A 16791-nucleotide genomic window follows, 5' to 3' on the forward strand; every position below is an offset into this window, starting at 1 on the left:
GTCGGAGTTACGAACACCAGAGTTACTACTGACTGGTCAACCACACACCTCATTTGGAACTGGAAGTACGCAATCAGGCAGAAGAAGAGACCAAAAAAAAAAAAGAGCTAATACAGTGCAGTACTGGGTTAAAAATAAACTACAAAAAAAAAGGGAAAGTGTAAAAAAATATATTTGACAATATAAGGAAACTGTTTCTGTGCTTGTTTCATTTAAATTAAGATGGTTAAAAGCAGCATTTTTCTTATGCACAGTAAAGTTTCAAAGCTGTATTAAGTCAAAGTTCAGTTTTAAACTTTTGAAAGAACCATAATGTTTTGTTCAGAGTTACGAACATTTCAGAGTTATGAACAACCTCCATTTCCGAGGTGTTCGTAAATCTGAGGTTCAACTGTATTAACATTTATGACCAGCCAAAGCCCTTGACTATCCATTATCATGGCAATGGCTATCCATTATCATAGCAATGACTGTTGATAATGTAACAACTTTATTTGGCCATGAAAAGTTGCTTGCTTCAGGTGAGTGGATGAGAAGAATTTTACAAGACTGATTAGCCAGGGAGTTTTACACCTGATCAACTGACAGTCCTATTCCTCATCCTATGCAGGTGAGCTCTCTCTTCAGTATAGCAGACAGAACTTTTTTTTCTGCCTTATGGTTGCTCTGTACCCAAGTGAATGGGGAGGGCAGGGTTAGAGGTCAATTAGCTCACTCCTGACCATCCTTATCTCCGCCCATACCCTGTTTCCTTTCTCCCTTGCAAATAAGGGTGTAGGATTGTCACCCACAGGAAATGGGGACTGAATGAGGCTAGGTCCACATACAGATTTTGTACCAGTATAACTGGCAGTTAGGGATGTGATCTTTTAGCAATATAGTCATACCAGTACAATCCCTAATATGGATGCAGTTATACTGGTATAAAGGTGCCTTATGCTGGCATAGCCTATTCCCTAGTATAGTTAAAGCGGGACAACTTTCTAGTTATAGACAAGTCCCTAAGAAAGCTTTGGATAGGCTGGTTCACATTTACAATGGCTTTCTAACTACCAGGGTGACCACAGGCTCCATGAGCCCCCATCTGCACCAGAGCAGTACAGGATTGGGACCAGGAAATACAATCCTGGCACAAAAGATACAATCTTTTCTTCTTAAAGTATTAAGAATGCCAATAAAAGTAATTTAGGTACAATTAGCAAAGAGTCCTGTGGCACCTTATAGACTAACAGACGTATTGGAGCATGAGCTTTCGTGGGTGAACACCATGCATCCGATGAAGTGGGTATTCACCCACGAAAGCTCATGCTCCAATATGTCTGTTAGTCCATAAGGTGCCACAGGACTCTTTGCTGCTTTTACAGATCCAGACTAACACGGCTACCCCTCTGATATTAGGTACAATTAACAAGGTCCAGGTGTAAGGGGAAGATGTTACATACACATACCCATACTCACACCAATTCTATTACACATCTAGATTCCAGAGGTCACATACTCCTCAATGAGTTTGATGGAGCTATAATAACTGACATCAGCTGAGGATCTGCCCCCAGGTATGTGGGGGTGGGGGGCATTTGCTGACAACTGACAACAGTTTTAAAGTAAATCAAACTTCTGGCCTACGCTATTTGACAGTGTCCTTTTGAGATTTATAGTCAATATACCCATAGCACGTCAAATCTCTTCCCTTCTGCAACTGACTGCTGCACCCACTGGTTTCAGGGGGCCTCTGCACAGATGCAGGGGTGCTGTGGGAATTGCAGGATTGGGCCCCAAATTAAAAAAAATGTTTTATGACAATTTCATACACCCCATTGTTTATGTATTAAATTTATTTGGACACAAAATAAGCCATTTAGTCATCCTTACCTAATGTCCATGCAAAGTAATATTTTGGCTTCGATGCTTGCATAACGATATACAGGTAGCCAAGTCTTGACAAGAAGGATGTGTTATTGATAAACTGGCTATCAACAATGTATGTAACAGGATAAGTCTTGGTAAGTGTCAAGAACAAAAGGAGAGATACAAATGTGATACACAGTTTGTATATCACAGCCCCCTGAAAAGCACAATGAATAATAAAACATTGATGTAATAATTTATCAGAATAGACTAAAAGCAAAATAATGCTTCCCACTTACAAAAATAAATTGACTAAAGACCCAACGAGACTGGTAACAGCTAATAATAGCTTCCTTTTCCTCATAATTAATTTGTAACAAGGACCAGCTGGTATAATGAATCAGTGAAAGCCATGCAAAGCTGGCTTTAACATATTTTACTAATTAATCTTACAAATAGAAATTAAAGAATTATTCAGAACCAAAATGGGTCATGTTCTTTCACCTAAGCACTGTACATGATCTGCTGGAAGTGCCCTGAGGAGGACAGAGAAGTAAGATGGGAAACAGAGTTTCCCTATCTGTGCAGTTAAGCACAGGAACTAATTATTGGATTCCTGCTGGAAGCACCAAATATTCTGATTTCCAGTACAATTAGATTGTTATATATCTAGGTTCTTCCCATCACTCCCATCAAGGTGTCTGAAAGTGCCTCTCAAAATGACTTAGACAGATACTGTCCTGCACCTCACCTAGCAAATATATATTTAAAAAATGTGTAGTTAGTGCCTAGCACTCCAGAAATCAGAATTATAGGTGTAAGCTATGTGAATGCTTTGTAACTGGCTTTCACATATCCATCATGAGTAAACAGATTCACTCATACATTCATATTGCAAATATGTGAATCAGTAAGAGTAGACACCTAATATCAGGAGAATAAAAAACAATATACCATTATTATTTAAACACTGATGTAACTAACTCACTTTTAGCTCCTAAATACTTTTTTTTAACATGCACTCCCTATACAGTAAAACTTTAATGCATGTCATTTTAAAGCTTAACTTTTAAAAGAAAAATACTAATTTTTCTATACTACATATATATAATTTATGCAAGTGACACAATGTGGGCCTGATTCTGACTTCACTTACACTGTCAGCAGATTTCACCAGTGAGAGATCAGGATGAGGCCCTGTATACATACATATTCCACATTACAGAGAGAATATGCAGAACCAAATTCTGCTCTCAGTCAGTTACAAAGGTATAAATCCAGTCACTCCAATGTAACATCGGAATCTAGCCCATGCATTTTTCTGCAATACATGAATGCCACTTGTGGGAGTATCCAGTTAATATTTAATAATATAAAACAAAAATGATAAATTCTTGCAATGGATTTATCTTTTTCAGACTTAAACCAAAGATACTTTAAGACAGTCACCAGGTTTCCTTGAAATGCATCTGTGCAATTTACAGTAATTAATCAATTATGATTCCTGCTTCCAACATGTCCTTTACAGTACAATAGTTTTTTCAGCTTTTTTCTTTTGTAAAATGTTCTCTCTCTTTTGTCTAAGTCTGAATTACAATTCATAATAATCAGAATCTACAGTATGTTCCCACTGTGAACAGAGAGACTTACACATATGATGTTCACCAACCAATGAGCTGCTATGTGCTCTTCTGAACAAATGGATGATGCCAACCCTCATCCCCCTAGCTTTGTTATCAACACAAACAGCAGAAAACAGTTATATTTTCTGGCACAATTCCCCAAGCAGTTTTCCTTGTTTGGTTTTAAACTAGGTGCAGTTATAGAAGTCAGACATGCAAAGCAGTATTCTCTAGCCCTTTGCAATAAATACTTGGCTTTTCAAAACTTACAGTTGGAGAAGGATCAGGAAGTCTGTCATAACCCTTTTGCTTCCAGTTCACTTCTAAAAGTTTCATATGCACATGCCTCCCTTCAATGAAGGCTATATAGTCCTTGTAATTGCTGCAAGGTCCAGCTATGACACTCATAAAATTGAGGAGATAGCTCAAATATTCCAGTAAGGAAGGTCTTATTCTGTCAAAACATCCACACACAAAACAGAACAAGGTAAAATATAGCAAAAAGTTTCATGGGTACTTTTGATAAGCTTTTGAATTACACTGTGTAACATACTATTTTGCCAATTCCGTGAATTATTATTCAGAGTATATTTAAAACTTTACATACAACAGAACCTCAATTATGAGTACTCTACATTTTTAAAGCCAGCTGTATACTAAATGATACATGGAGACATAAAGCAACAGGTCACTGTAGAAATGTTATATAAACCTCCTTACAAACTTTCATTTTTCAAGACATGACAATCATAGTTCCATCATCTAATAATTAGGTAAATTTTTCAATGGCTCACAGTTAAACCTTGAAAACTGAGGAACTAATTATTTTGCCCCAAGCAAAGTTTCAAATGTATTAAGCACAAGGATCAAAGTTAGTTATTGCTGTAACTTTCAGCCTGTTCAAAAAAGATTTCGCTTTCATTCCACAATTAGAGTGGAATTAAAATAAGATTGGGTGGGGGGGAATGCTTGTAATAGATAAGCAGCATCCGCTTTCTTCTGGTAAACAGTGAAATCTGTAGTATCAAAGTTTGAACTTGGAAGATGGAGATGGAGGAGAAACATGTATCAGTGTCCAGAAACTGCTGGTAGTAGGTTTAAAAAAAACAACAACCCAGCAGCATTTGAAGTGTCAGAAGCAAACTTCATCCCTGCTGTTTTAACATGGATTAGTGCTTTGATGTTGCTATTGATTGGGGGGGGGGCGCATATTCTAATGTGAAAGATAGCAGACCACAATGAAAGGGTAGACGAAAGCCTGAAGATCCAACAGCACAACTTTATTAAAGGGCCTGGTTCAGCAAAGCACTTAAGCAGTTGCTACACTTTAGGCACCCATTAAAGTTAATGGGATTTAAGCATGTGCTTAAGTACTTTGCTGAATCAGGGTCTAAACCCGGCCTTGGAGAAACAAGGGCTCTCTTGGTATATAGTTCAGTCGGGGGGGAAATGAAGAACTCATATGTGGGTGCTTGGGACACAAACATCACAAAAAGAATTACCTTAATGAGTATTAAAGTGCCTTTGGCACTGGGTGGATTGTAGGCAGTACCTACATTAACAATGATTTTGAAAATCTGACTCCTGGTAATGAGTCAGGGAGGAATTAAAAACCCCACAGACCACTATTACTTGGATGAGGTTAAAGACACACTGAGCGGGAGAAGTAAATTCTTACTTTACAGCAAGCCGATTTTGCTCAGCAGTGAGGTCCTCAGCTTGTCGGCCTATTCCTAGCAAGAATAAATAATAGGCATGACACAATGAAATCAAATTAGATTCTTCCAAAAATAACTGCAGAAATCTATTCCAAGATCAAAGGTTATATGCTGTAGGCAGTTATTGGAGATTTTAAATTCACAGGCCTTCCTGCGTTTCACTGTTACCAACAGTAATAATTTGATTTAATTTTCCATCCTTTAAGTCAAACATGCTCATCCTCAGAAGACTGCATGAAGTACTGATAGTGGGTACTTTAGGGTCGATTCCTCCCCTCTCCCTACAAGGCTCTCCTTCTCCTTTGGATCCATCTCCCTTCCTCATTCTCTCCTCTTCAACATGAGTCCTCCACAACCTCACCATCTCTGTACCTATTGAAACAGCTTCCCAAGTAGGCAGTGAGCTGCATAATGCTCATCCACCAGCATTCATCCCCTGTGGCTATTATTATAGCTCTGTACCAGGAAATCCCTGTTCCCAGAAGATGCTGGTCCTCTTAGCCACAAGTCTCCTCCTTATTCCCAAGTGAGGAAAGGGGCAATTCACAGCAAGAAGACTGGCCAAGGGAGAGGAACTGGCTGCTGGCATGGGAAAGAAGGGGTTGGTCAGGACTCGACTATAGTCAAGAGTTCCAACTGACTTTCCTTCTGCCCAGGGACTGACTCTAACCACTGAACTCCCAGGCTCAGACTATACCCGCCACTTGACTAGTGCACTTAAACACTCTTTCTTATGTAAAAACCCGTATGGTTAACGGAACATTAATTATGTTATTTTGAACACTCAAATGCAAAAGTTCAGGTTATCATATTAACATTAACTATGTAACACTGTACAGCCTGTATATTTCATAGCATGCATTTAACAACAAACACTGATATATTTAAGTGCACACCCATCATGGTTGCACTAGCATATTTAACCTCTTTTTTATCTTCTATTTTTGGAGAGGTTGGGGGCAGGGTTGGTTTCCTTTGGAAGGGAGTTGTATGTATTTTCTACAGATAAAGTCACAACTGCTTGAAAATGGAAACTGCATCAATTTTTATCCACTCCACTAGCATGAAAGTTTGTAAGGTAATAAGCACTTACCACTACAATTAATCTGTAGGACTTTTTAAAAGATTAATTTCAAATGCATCTGTCTCTGCTGTTACCATGTCTTCTCCCCTCATGTGTCTGTTTATTTACACCTGTTGGATATTACCTAAACCCTAGATTACTACTCTCTCTGAAGCAGAGACTGTCTCTGTGTTATTTGTTTGTACAGTGCTTAGCGCAATGGGGCTCAGGTCCCTGTGTGGAGTCCCCAGGTAGGGTTACCAAGCGTCAGGTTTTCGACCGTAACACCCAGTCGAAAAGAGACCCTGGCAGCGCCAGTCAGCACCGCTGACCGGGCCATTAAAAGTCCGGTCAGCAGCACAGCAAAGCTAAGGCAAGCTCCCTGCCTGTCCTGGCTCCGTGTGGCTCCCGGAAGCAGCCAGCATGTTCCTGAAGCCTCTAGGCATAGGGCCGGCTAGGGAGGCTCCACGTGCCGTCCCCACCCCGAACTGCAGCCAATGGGAGCTGCAGAGGCAGGGCATGCGGGTGTGAGCAGCACGCAGAGCCTCTTGGCTGTGCCTCTGCCTAGGGGCCGCAGGGACATGCCGGCCGCTTCCGGGAGCCGCCTAAGATAAGCGTTGCCTGGTGTCCACATCCCTCACCCCCTCCTGTACCCCAACCCCCTGCCCCAGCCTGGAGCCCCCTCCTGCACCCCAAACTCCTCATCCCGGGCCCCACCCCAGAGCCCACACCTCCAGCTGTAGCCATCACCCCCCCACACACACACCAACCCCCTGCCCCAGCACAGAGCACCCTACCACACTCCAAACCCCTCATTTCTGGCCCCAGCCCAGCGCCCACACCCCCCAGCTGGAGCCCTCACCCCCTCCCACACTCCAACCCCTTACCCCAGCCCAAGGCCTCCTCTCACACTCTGAACCCCTCAGCCCCACCCCCCAGACCGGAGCCCCCTCCTGCATACCACACCTCTCATCCCCAGCCCTACCCCAGAGCCCACACCCCCAGCCGGAGCCCTCACTCCCTTCTGCACCCTAACCCCTTGCCCCAGCCTAGTGAAAATGAGCAAGGGAGAGGGAGAGGGAGCGAGGGGGAATGGAATTGGTGGGGCCTTGGAGAAGGGGCGGGGCAGGGCCTCAGGGAAGGGTGGGGCAGGGCAAGGGTATTCGGTTTTCTGCAATCAGAAAGTTGGCAACCCTATTCACAGGTGCAACCGCTACAGAAATAAACAAACAACAACACTAATTACAATTGCAATGTTTGAGCCTTTTATTGTCCTGGAGGCAGGCACCTTTCTGGAAGATGATGCCATTTGAGACACTAGCAGTGTCAAAGAGACTTGGGCCAGGTAGGCATGGGCCCAGTTCAGGTCAGGGTCAGACCTACAAATTAGGCTCGAGCAGACTTCTAGTCTATGCAGACAGTTAGTCTGGAGCAGGCTAGCACAGGGTAGATTCACACCCCAGCTTGTCACAAATTGTTTGTTTGTCTAGACAAGTCCATACTGAACATAATAAGTCCTTGGGCCTGATTCTGATCTCACATCAGCGTGAATCAAGAGTAACTTGAGGGAAGTCTATGGAGTTACATAGGTGTCAAACAAATATTAAAGGAGATCAGACTTAGGCCCATGGACTTCAAACCAGTGTAATTTTCAATACCCCGGAGGTAATCTTCTCTGAGGTATAAAAGCATCTTTATTATAAAAAGAAGGTTTAGAATCAAGAAAAATGCAGCAAAATCTGTCTGTTTTTCACAAATCGCTGCCCTTCCTTGCTTGGAGAAACACTGTGACCTAAATTCATCCCTGGGGTAACTCCACTAAAGACAATGGACTGGAATGGAAATGCTGCCTTTAGGATATCAGGGGGTTTGTTTGCTTACCATCGTGCACTTGGAATGCAAGAGTTGTGATCTTCTGTGTAATAATCATCAGTGGGCTATAACGTAAAGATATAGAAAGCGATGAATGCCTTTTCATAATACAGTGCAAATCCTTCCATCTTATTTTTATATGAATTATTGGATTGATTGATAATAATCTTACACTTATCTAATGTCTTTCATCTCAAAGGATCCCAATTCACTTAATTAGTCAATGAAATGCAACCACCTCTGGGATGAAAGGTATTGTTTTAACAGTTTAGAATAAAAAGTGGAAAATGCCATATAAACACCAAAACTGCATGAGGCATTTAAGTAGGCGGAACATAATTATCCATGGTAGAAACTGGGCCAAAACAGCAAAGTTAACAATCCTACAGTGGAGTGCGGTGAAATCTTTAATTACCAAATGCAGTCGGAACCTCATTGTAGGTCTCATCCAAAAGATGGTACCTCAACCAGTACAGCGTACACTATGCTAAGGGTGTCATTCTGGAATAAATAATACCTCAGGATGAAATACCATCACCCTTGTTGCAGCTCATCTGGTTTTAATCCCTTTGGAGTGGGAACTGTGCCTAGCAAACATTTCTAGGCAGAATAAAACTACCACCTAGTTCTTATATGGAGCTTTTTATCAGTAATTCTCAAAGGGATTTATAAAGCAGGCAAGTATAATTATTACCATTATCCAAATGGGGAAACCGAGGCACAGAGGGGCTGCGACTTGCCCAGGGTCACCCAGTAGGCCAGTGGCAGAGCAGAGAATAGAACTGAGGTCTCCTGAGCCCCAGTCCATTGCTCTACGCACAAGGCAACATTGTATTAAAAAATCTCCCAATTCAAAATCAGACCTGATGGTTAAGATTAACTATTTGCCTTTTGGTAGCCTCAATATAAAAGTTTAAGTGATTTTTCTATATACTCAACGTGTTGAAAAAAGTGTTGAAGGTACAGTAGAATCCCGATTATCTGAACCACTCAAAATATTATGTTCACATAACCAGGTTTCAACAGAGTCACATAAGCAGGGAGTCATGATGGCAGTTCAGTAGACTGAGAGGTTTAGATACTGTAGATTCAGCAAACTGGAATTCAATTGTATTTTAAACCCTAAATGTATATCAATATCACTGTAATAATTTTATACACAAAGAATATGCTTTATCCTCATCCTCCTCAGACATTGACATCCAAAGGGAATCCACAAGCAGGCACAGTTATCTGCAGTTAGTGGAAATCGTAGAATCATAGGACTGGAAGGGACCTCGAGAGGTCATCTAGTCCAGTCCCCTGCACTCATGGCAGGACTAAGTATTATCTAGACCATCCCTGGCAGGTGTTTGTCTAACCTGCTCTTAAAAATCTCCAACGATGGAGATTCCACAACCTCCCTGGGCAATTTATTCCAGTGCTTAACCAACCTGACAGTTAGGAAGATTTTCCTAATGTCCAACCTAAACCACCCTTGCTGCAATTTAAGTCCATTGCTTCTTGTCCTAGCCTCAGAGGTTAAGAAGAACAATTCTTCTCCCTCCTCCTTGTAACAACCTTTTATGTACTTGAAAACTATAATAATGTCCCCTCTCAGTCTTCTCTTTTCCAGACTAAACAAACCCAGTTTTTTCAATCTTCCCTCATGTTTTCTAGACCTTTAATCATTTTTGTTGCTCTTCTCTGTACTTTCTCCAAATTGTCTACCTTTCCTGAAATGCAGCACCCAGAACTGGACACAATACTCCAGGTGAGGTCTAATCAGCACAGAGTAGAGCAGAAGAATTACTTCTCGTGTCTTGTTTACAACACTCCTGCTTATACATCCCAGAATGATGTTTGCTTTTTTTGCAACAGCGTTACACTGCTGACTCATATTTAGCTCGTGGTCCACTTCCCCCAGATCCCTTTCCGCAGTCATTTCTCATTTTGTATTTGTGCAATTGACTGTTCCTTCCTAAGTGGAGTACTTTGCATTTGTCCTTATTGAATTTCATCCTATTTACTTCAGACCATTTCTCCAGTTTGTCCAGATCATTTTGAATTTTAATCCTATCCTCCAAAGCACTTGCAACCCCTCCCAGCTTGATATCGTCCACAAACTTTATGTGTACTCTCCATGCCATTATCTAAATAATTTTGATGAACATATTGAACAGAACCGGACCCAGAACTGATCACGGCAGTACCTCACTTGTTATGCCCTTCTAGCATGACTGTGAATCACTGATTGCTCTCTGGGAACCAGTGGTGTAAGTAAAATCCATGTCTTACCGGTACGGGGGGGAGCCCACCAGCTAAGGAGGGCATGTGACCTTCCCATGTGAACCCCCCATGTGACTCCTCACTGCTCTGCCCCCAACCCAGGGCCCTCATGCTCTTCCCATCCCCTCCGCACATCCATCCCATGTTACAAGGGACGGGGGTGAAGGGGGCTCTGTCCTCCTGCTGCGCCAGAGAGAGGGCTAGGGAGGGGGCGGTACGGCTGCCAGAGGAGCCGCCAGCATTCTGCTTCTTTCCCCGCTACTGCCCCTTCCAGTGGGGAAAGGAGCAGAACTCCCAGCCTACTTGCATACCGGCCTACTTGCACTGCTGCTGGGAACGGTTTTCCAACCAGTTTTGCACCCACCTTATAGTAGCGCCATCTAGGTTGCATTTCCCTAGTTTGTTTATGAGAAGGTCATGCGAGACAGTATCAAAAGCCTTACTAAAGTCAAGATATACCACGTCTACCACTTCCCCCATCCACAAGTCTTGTTACCCTGTCAAAGAAAGCTATCAGGTGGGTTTGACATGATTTGTTCTTGACAAATCCATGCTGACTGTTACTTATCACCTTATTAACTTCTAGATGTTTGCAAACTGATTGATTAGTTATTTGCTCTATTATCTTTTCAGATACAGAAGTTAAACTGAGTGGTCTGTAATTCCCTGGGTTGTCCTTATTTCCCTTTTTATAGATTGGCACTATATTTGCCCTTTTCCAGTCTTCTGGAATCTCTCCAGTCTTCCATGACTTCTCAAAGATAAATCGCTAATAGCTCAGATATCTCCTCAGTCAGCTCCTTGAGTATTCTAGAATGTATTTAATCAGGCACTGGTGACTTGAAGACATCTGTCTACATAATTTTTAACTTGTTCTATTTGTATTTTAGCCTCTGATCCTACCTCATTTTCACTGGCATTCACTGTGTTAGATGTCCAATCACCACCAACCTTCTTGGTGAAAACCGAAACAAAGAAGTCATTAAGCACCTCTGCCATTTCCACATTTTCTGTTATTATTTTTCCCCCTTCACTAACTGTCCTACCCTGTCCTTGGTCTTCCTCTTGCTTCTAATGTATTGTAGAATGTTTTCATGTTACCTTTTATGTCTCTAGCTAGTTTGATCTCGTTTTGTGTCTTGGCCTTTCTAATTTTGTCCCTGCATACTTGTGTTATTTGTTTATATTCATCTTTTATAATTTGACCTAGTTTCCAGTTTTTGTAGTACTTTTTGTAGGACTCTTTTTTGATCTCCTGGTTAAGCCACAGTGGTCTCTTGCCATACTTCCTATCTTTCCTACACAGGGGGATAGTTTGCTCTCGTGCCCTTAATAATGTGTCTTTGAAAAACTGCCAACTGTCTTCAATTGTTTTTCTCCTTAGATTGCGTCCCATGGGATCTTACCTACCAACTCCCTGAGTTTGCTAAAGTCTGCCTTCCTGAAATCCATTGTCTTGATTTTGCTGTTCTCCCACCTACCATTCATGAACTCTATCATTTCATGATCACTTTCACCCAAGCTAACTTCCACTTTCAAATTCTCAACCAGTTCCTCCCTATTTGTCAAAATGAAATCTAGAACAGCTTCTCCCCTAGTAGCTTTCTCCACCTTCTGAAATAAAAAATTATCATACATTCCAAAACATTCCAAGAACTTCTTGGATAATCTGTGCCCTGCTGCGTTATTTTCCCAGCAGATCCCCTGAGTTGTTCCACCGAGTCCTGTGCTTTGGATGATTTTGTTAGTTGTTTAAAAAAATCCTCATCCACCTCTTCTTCCTGGTTAGGTGGTCTGTAGTAGACCCCTACCATGTCATCATCCTTGTCTTTTACCCCTTTTATCCTTACCCAGAGACTTTCAACAAGTCTGTCTCCTATTTCCATCTCAACCTCAGTGCAAGTCTATACATTTTTAATATATAAGGCAACACCTCCTCCCTTTTTCCCTGCCTGTCCCTCCTGAGCAAGCTGTACCCTTCTATACCAATATTCCAGTCATGCCTATTATCCCACCATGTCACATTGGTTCAGCAACAATTTTTCCTTTTAAAAGCAAACTTTTGTCAGGCATGATTCTTGCTAATGACAAAACTGATTTATTTTATGCTAACGTTTAAGTAAGTAACTTTAAACCAGAGAATCAAAGCCAAACGTATGTCCCTTTAATTGCCTGCATTTAGGCACCTGCATTTGAAAATTGGGCCCCCTGCTGTAAGCCAGTGAGCACTGAAATGCAAACAATTCAGATGGACTGAAGGTCATGCACAAAACCAGCCTGTATTAGAACACTGCTATGATACCTGAACATAGAGAAAAAAGAAAGATTCTTTCTATCTATAGTAGGTATTTATAGAGTACTCATCGTAATATCTAGCCACCAAGTAAAATTCTTAAGTCTTGCATACAATTTAATCTGAAAAAAACAATGTTCTCTCCCTTCCATCCCAAATTTGAACTCTAAATAAGACATAAAGATTGACAGAAATGACACTCCTGATGCAGAAAAATACAACGTATCATACAAAGCCCGTTTTGAAAAACCAATAGGAGTCTTTATTTTCCTCCTGGGTTCAAGATGCTTAATATACAATGACAGCAAGAGAGGGAATTAAGGGTGCTAGAGAGGGAAAACAGTGGCATAGAATAACAGCTCAGCTAAAGCCTCCAATATTCAAGCAGACTCAAATTGTCTCGTCTATTCTATTCCACTATCCTCAGGAAAGTGGAAAACTGTCTTGCAACATCCCCTAAGCAGAAATCTGCCTATATCGTGTCACAGCCAAGAAACAAATAAGTCATTGTGGGCTCTTATGGGATATCAGCCTTTCCCATACACACATGTGAAAGCACATGTCCATACTTCTGTAGTGCCTGGTACTGTAATCTCGCCTCCAGCTGTAAAAGTAGGATGAACAGGTCCGCTGTCCCCCTGCCCCTCCTACCTGGCCACCGACTTCATCTTGATGTCAGCTTAGGAAATTTACAGGACAGAGTAACTGAAAACTTTGCCTGTTTCACTTTGTGCCCTGAAATCCAAGTACTTCACCTACATCATATGCTAAACCCTTCTGGCATCCAACCTTTGAATCCATATGGTGCTCACACATCCTGGTGATGGGTACCACATAGATTGCCATTCAGTTTACAGAATGAGAAGTCCTAATGAGATGCCTAACTTGGCACACGGCAGCACATTATGCAACTACTGTTCTATATGGGTCCACTATAGTACCTGGACAGACACTTCATACCTTCCTCCCACCTAAAATAGTTCCTGTTTTAAAGCTGAAATGCTGACTCAGGAGATGCTGATACACTGAGATTTCAAGCCTAGTAATAAAATAGACAGTACAGCAGAGATCAGCAATCTCTGCCTCTTTCACAGAGCTCTTTCAACGTGTCCTTGAAGATCAGCTTTGCAGGTAAATGCCAGAACATTGTGTTTAATATCTGCCAGCCTCCACTGTGTGTGATTAGTTGCCAGGTTAGAAGTCTGATTTGGATATTTAAAGTATTAAAAAGAAGCATTGCCAACTCTCAGGATTTTATTGCAGGTCTTAGGATATTTGATATGTTTTTAAAACCCCAGCTCCCTGAATCATGTGGTTATATGAGAACCTCAGCTTTTGTTGTTTGTTTGTTTTTTTAAATAAGTTCCTAGCCCTACTGATTGTAGAGAAAGGATTGAAAACATGAATCTTCCAAGCTCAAAAACAGAGCCAAAATAAAAAGAACCCAAAGCTTATTGTTAAAATCCCATAATTACTAAGTCAGACTCAGGATTTTTGAACACTTAGGCCTGGCAATACTGAAGGAATAAATTGCTAATTTTTTTTAAACTTTCAGGTAACATCTAATTATAAATGGCACAAAAATGTTGAGTAAATTAGTATGTCAAACATGGTGCCCATGTCATGCAAGGTCAAATGTTTCTTACATAAATAATAAAAATGTGACTCAGTTTGAGAAGGCTGCAGAGGTGTGCACAAAAATAGACATTAATAAAATCTACTGTATACCCACAAGCGAAGATCAGAACCTATTATTTCGTTCAAAATGTTGACATAGTTTATTGAAAAGAGGCGAAGAAGTAGGTAGACTTTAAAAGAAAATCACAATATTCTACGAGAATAAAATCTACAGATGATACTTACATTTACAGAGGAAACCTAAAGGAAGACATTTGAAATACAGCCATTTATTCCCCAAACCCAGATCATTTGAACTCTGTCTAACCATGACTAAAAAGAGCTCCTCATGCTTTGCAGCTGAACACTAAAGGATATTATCCCACAATGCCTAATCTGTGAATATCATAGAAAATAAAACATATCAACACTATTGCTAAAACCAGACCAGAGAAACAGAAACTTAATTTCCCGATACTATGATTTATTTCTAATATTTTTGATACTTTTTGTGAATTTATTTCCTTGGTCTGGAAATCAGTGTGGAAAACCTCACACGATCAAGAGCTCTCATGAGATTGTCCAGATTGTCTATGATTTTTATTATTGTACTAGAAACTCCATATCAGCATCTCTTCCTGTATTTTGTTACTTCTGTTTTCAACAGAAACCAGGAAGTGCGGCAGCACAAAGAAGAAGATATAAAACTGAATTTTACACACCTCAAATCAGTTTTCAGTTTGTTTCATATTTAGGCAGAAATTCAAGTCACTTCCCAACTTAAAATCAGAACCACTTACTTCACCCATCCCCAATTCTAAACAATATGTTCAGTTGGTGGTGTCTATTAGATAACTATTCTTTACAGCTGAAAGTTTTCATTCAGAAAATTGTTTCTTTCTGAGGGAAGTGCGTGGGATAGTAATGGGATATCGAGCTTTTCAACTCTGATTCACTGGTTTGAATTTAAGCTGGTTGGTAGTTACCACCCACGGTTCTTTATCAGCTTATGTGTAATCAGTTAGTGGTGTCCGGTTTCAAGTGGACAAATGCTAAACAGTCAAGCAATGAATGAGCATGGAGTGAATGAAGAGAGTGCTACAGAAAAGAGGCTTATTGGCAGAGCCATGTCTTACACTGCTACTACCCATGTTGTATGTGGTCTGTGGATACACAGAGGACTTCAGTCCCATCACTTACAATGCCAAAAAAGAATTTCCTTAATATATTTTCAAGGAAAACAAATGTTTCCATCTAACTCTTTGGAGTGCTTAATACTTCTGTACTTTGTTCTGCAATGGTGTAACAGTAAAAGAATACATCTAGGTCAGTTTCTGTTGTCAAATATATTTTCTTTTTACAAATTGGCTATTCTACCATTGTTGCTAACTTTGGGATTTGAAATAAAACCAGAAGGAAGAAAGAAAACACAGTAAAGCATTAAACATTAGAAGATAAATCATTGCCTTCAGTGATGCTCATTGCTAAAAAAAATTGCTTTATAAAGCGCTTAGAGATTTCACATTTAATTATGTTCATTTTTAGGGTGGTTTGCTAGAAATGTTGCCATTTTTTCCTTTGGAGTAAAGTTAGTGCTGATGAAATGTTTTAGCCCAACAGCCCTGGAGAATGAAGTCTTCCATTTATCTACAGCAGAAATATGGCACATGCAGTAGAAAGTGCAAGATTACGTATCTGTCAGCCAAAAGGCTCCGATTTACACATGAAAACACCACCTTTCGGGGTGAAAAGATGGGTCAGTCTCCAAGCTAATTCAAGCATTTGCCTCTCATATAAGACTGTTAATAAGGGTGGTAACTAGTGCCAATTTTATGGTGATTTTTGTGCTGTGAATTTTTCTACTAGGATAGTGCGGAGGCCCCTAGAATTTCACATAAGCCATTTGTGTCATCCACAGGCCTTCAATGAATATTCTTCAAATGGTAGTGGTTTTTGCTCATTACGAACTGGTTGAACTTAAACCTGTAACCAAAAAGTGAGAGGCACCGTGGCCCCAGTCCAGCAAAAGGATTTAAGCTTGTGCATAATGTAATGCATGAGTAGTCACACTGACTTCATTCATACTGTTCACGTGCACAAAGTTAAGCACATGTTTGAGTAGTTTACTGGATTGGGACCCATGCCCATTACTAGCCTCCTGAACTATCATATTCCTTTGATTTTTTTCTTTTTAAACTAATCCATTTCTGGTAAAAACTATAATATTACTATACTGACAGTCTACCTATGCTATAAAAGAGGATGATGTATTAGTAGTAGTAGTGCCATTCTTATAAAGTATTAAAAAACACCAAAAATCAACTCACCAGCATAATCCTCTTAGCATAAAGAAGAAGGAAATAAAATATGTAACTGGGGTAAGAAAGAGTTAAAAAAACCTAAATAATCCTAAGAACATCTTATAAATGCTAAAGCAAAGCATCCAGAAAAGGACTTATAATAAAACAGTGGCTCTCAAACTTTTGTACT

The 16791-nt window shown here is 40.5% G+C and overlaps 1 protein-coding gene across 2 annotated transcripts in view; it reads right to left on the minus strand.

The window, feature by feature from the left end:
* Nucleotides 1–16791, minus strand: part of MBOAT1 (membrane bound O-acyltransferase domain containing 1) — an 83436-nt gene that overhangs the window by 20231 nt on the left and 46414 nt on the right. The window contains exons 5-9 of one of the 2 annotated variants that reach the window (XM_039527724.1): nucleotides 16629–16640; nucleotides 8133–8188; nucleotides 5149–5203; nucleotides 3741–3924; nucleotides 1873–2065 (exon numbers count right to left, since the gene is read on the minus strand). In XM_039527724.1, the coding sequence (XP_039383658.1) occupies nucleotides 1873–2065; nucleotides 3741–3924; nucleotides 5149–5203; nucleotides 8133–8188; nucleotides 16629–16640 (500 nt within the window). The remainder of the gene's footprint in view (nucleotides 1–1872; nucleotides 2066–3740; nucleotides 3925–5148; nucleotides 5204–8132; nucleotides 8189–16628; nucleotides 16641–16791) is intronic. The other variant, XM_039527723.1, reaches the window with a different exon arrangement.

The sequence above is a fragment of the Mauremys reevesii genome, linkage group 2 (genome assembly GCF_016161935.1).
Source record: "Mauremys reevesii isolate NIE-2019 linkage group 2, ASM1616193v1, whole genome shotgun sequence".
In the NCBI taxonomy this organism is placed as follows: domain Eukaryota; kingdom Metazoa; phylum Chordata; order Testudines; family Geoemydidae; genus Mauremys; species Mauremys reevesii.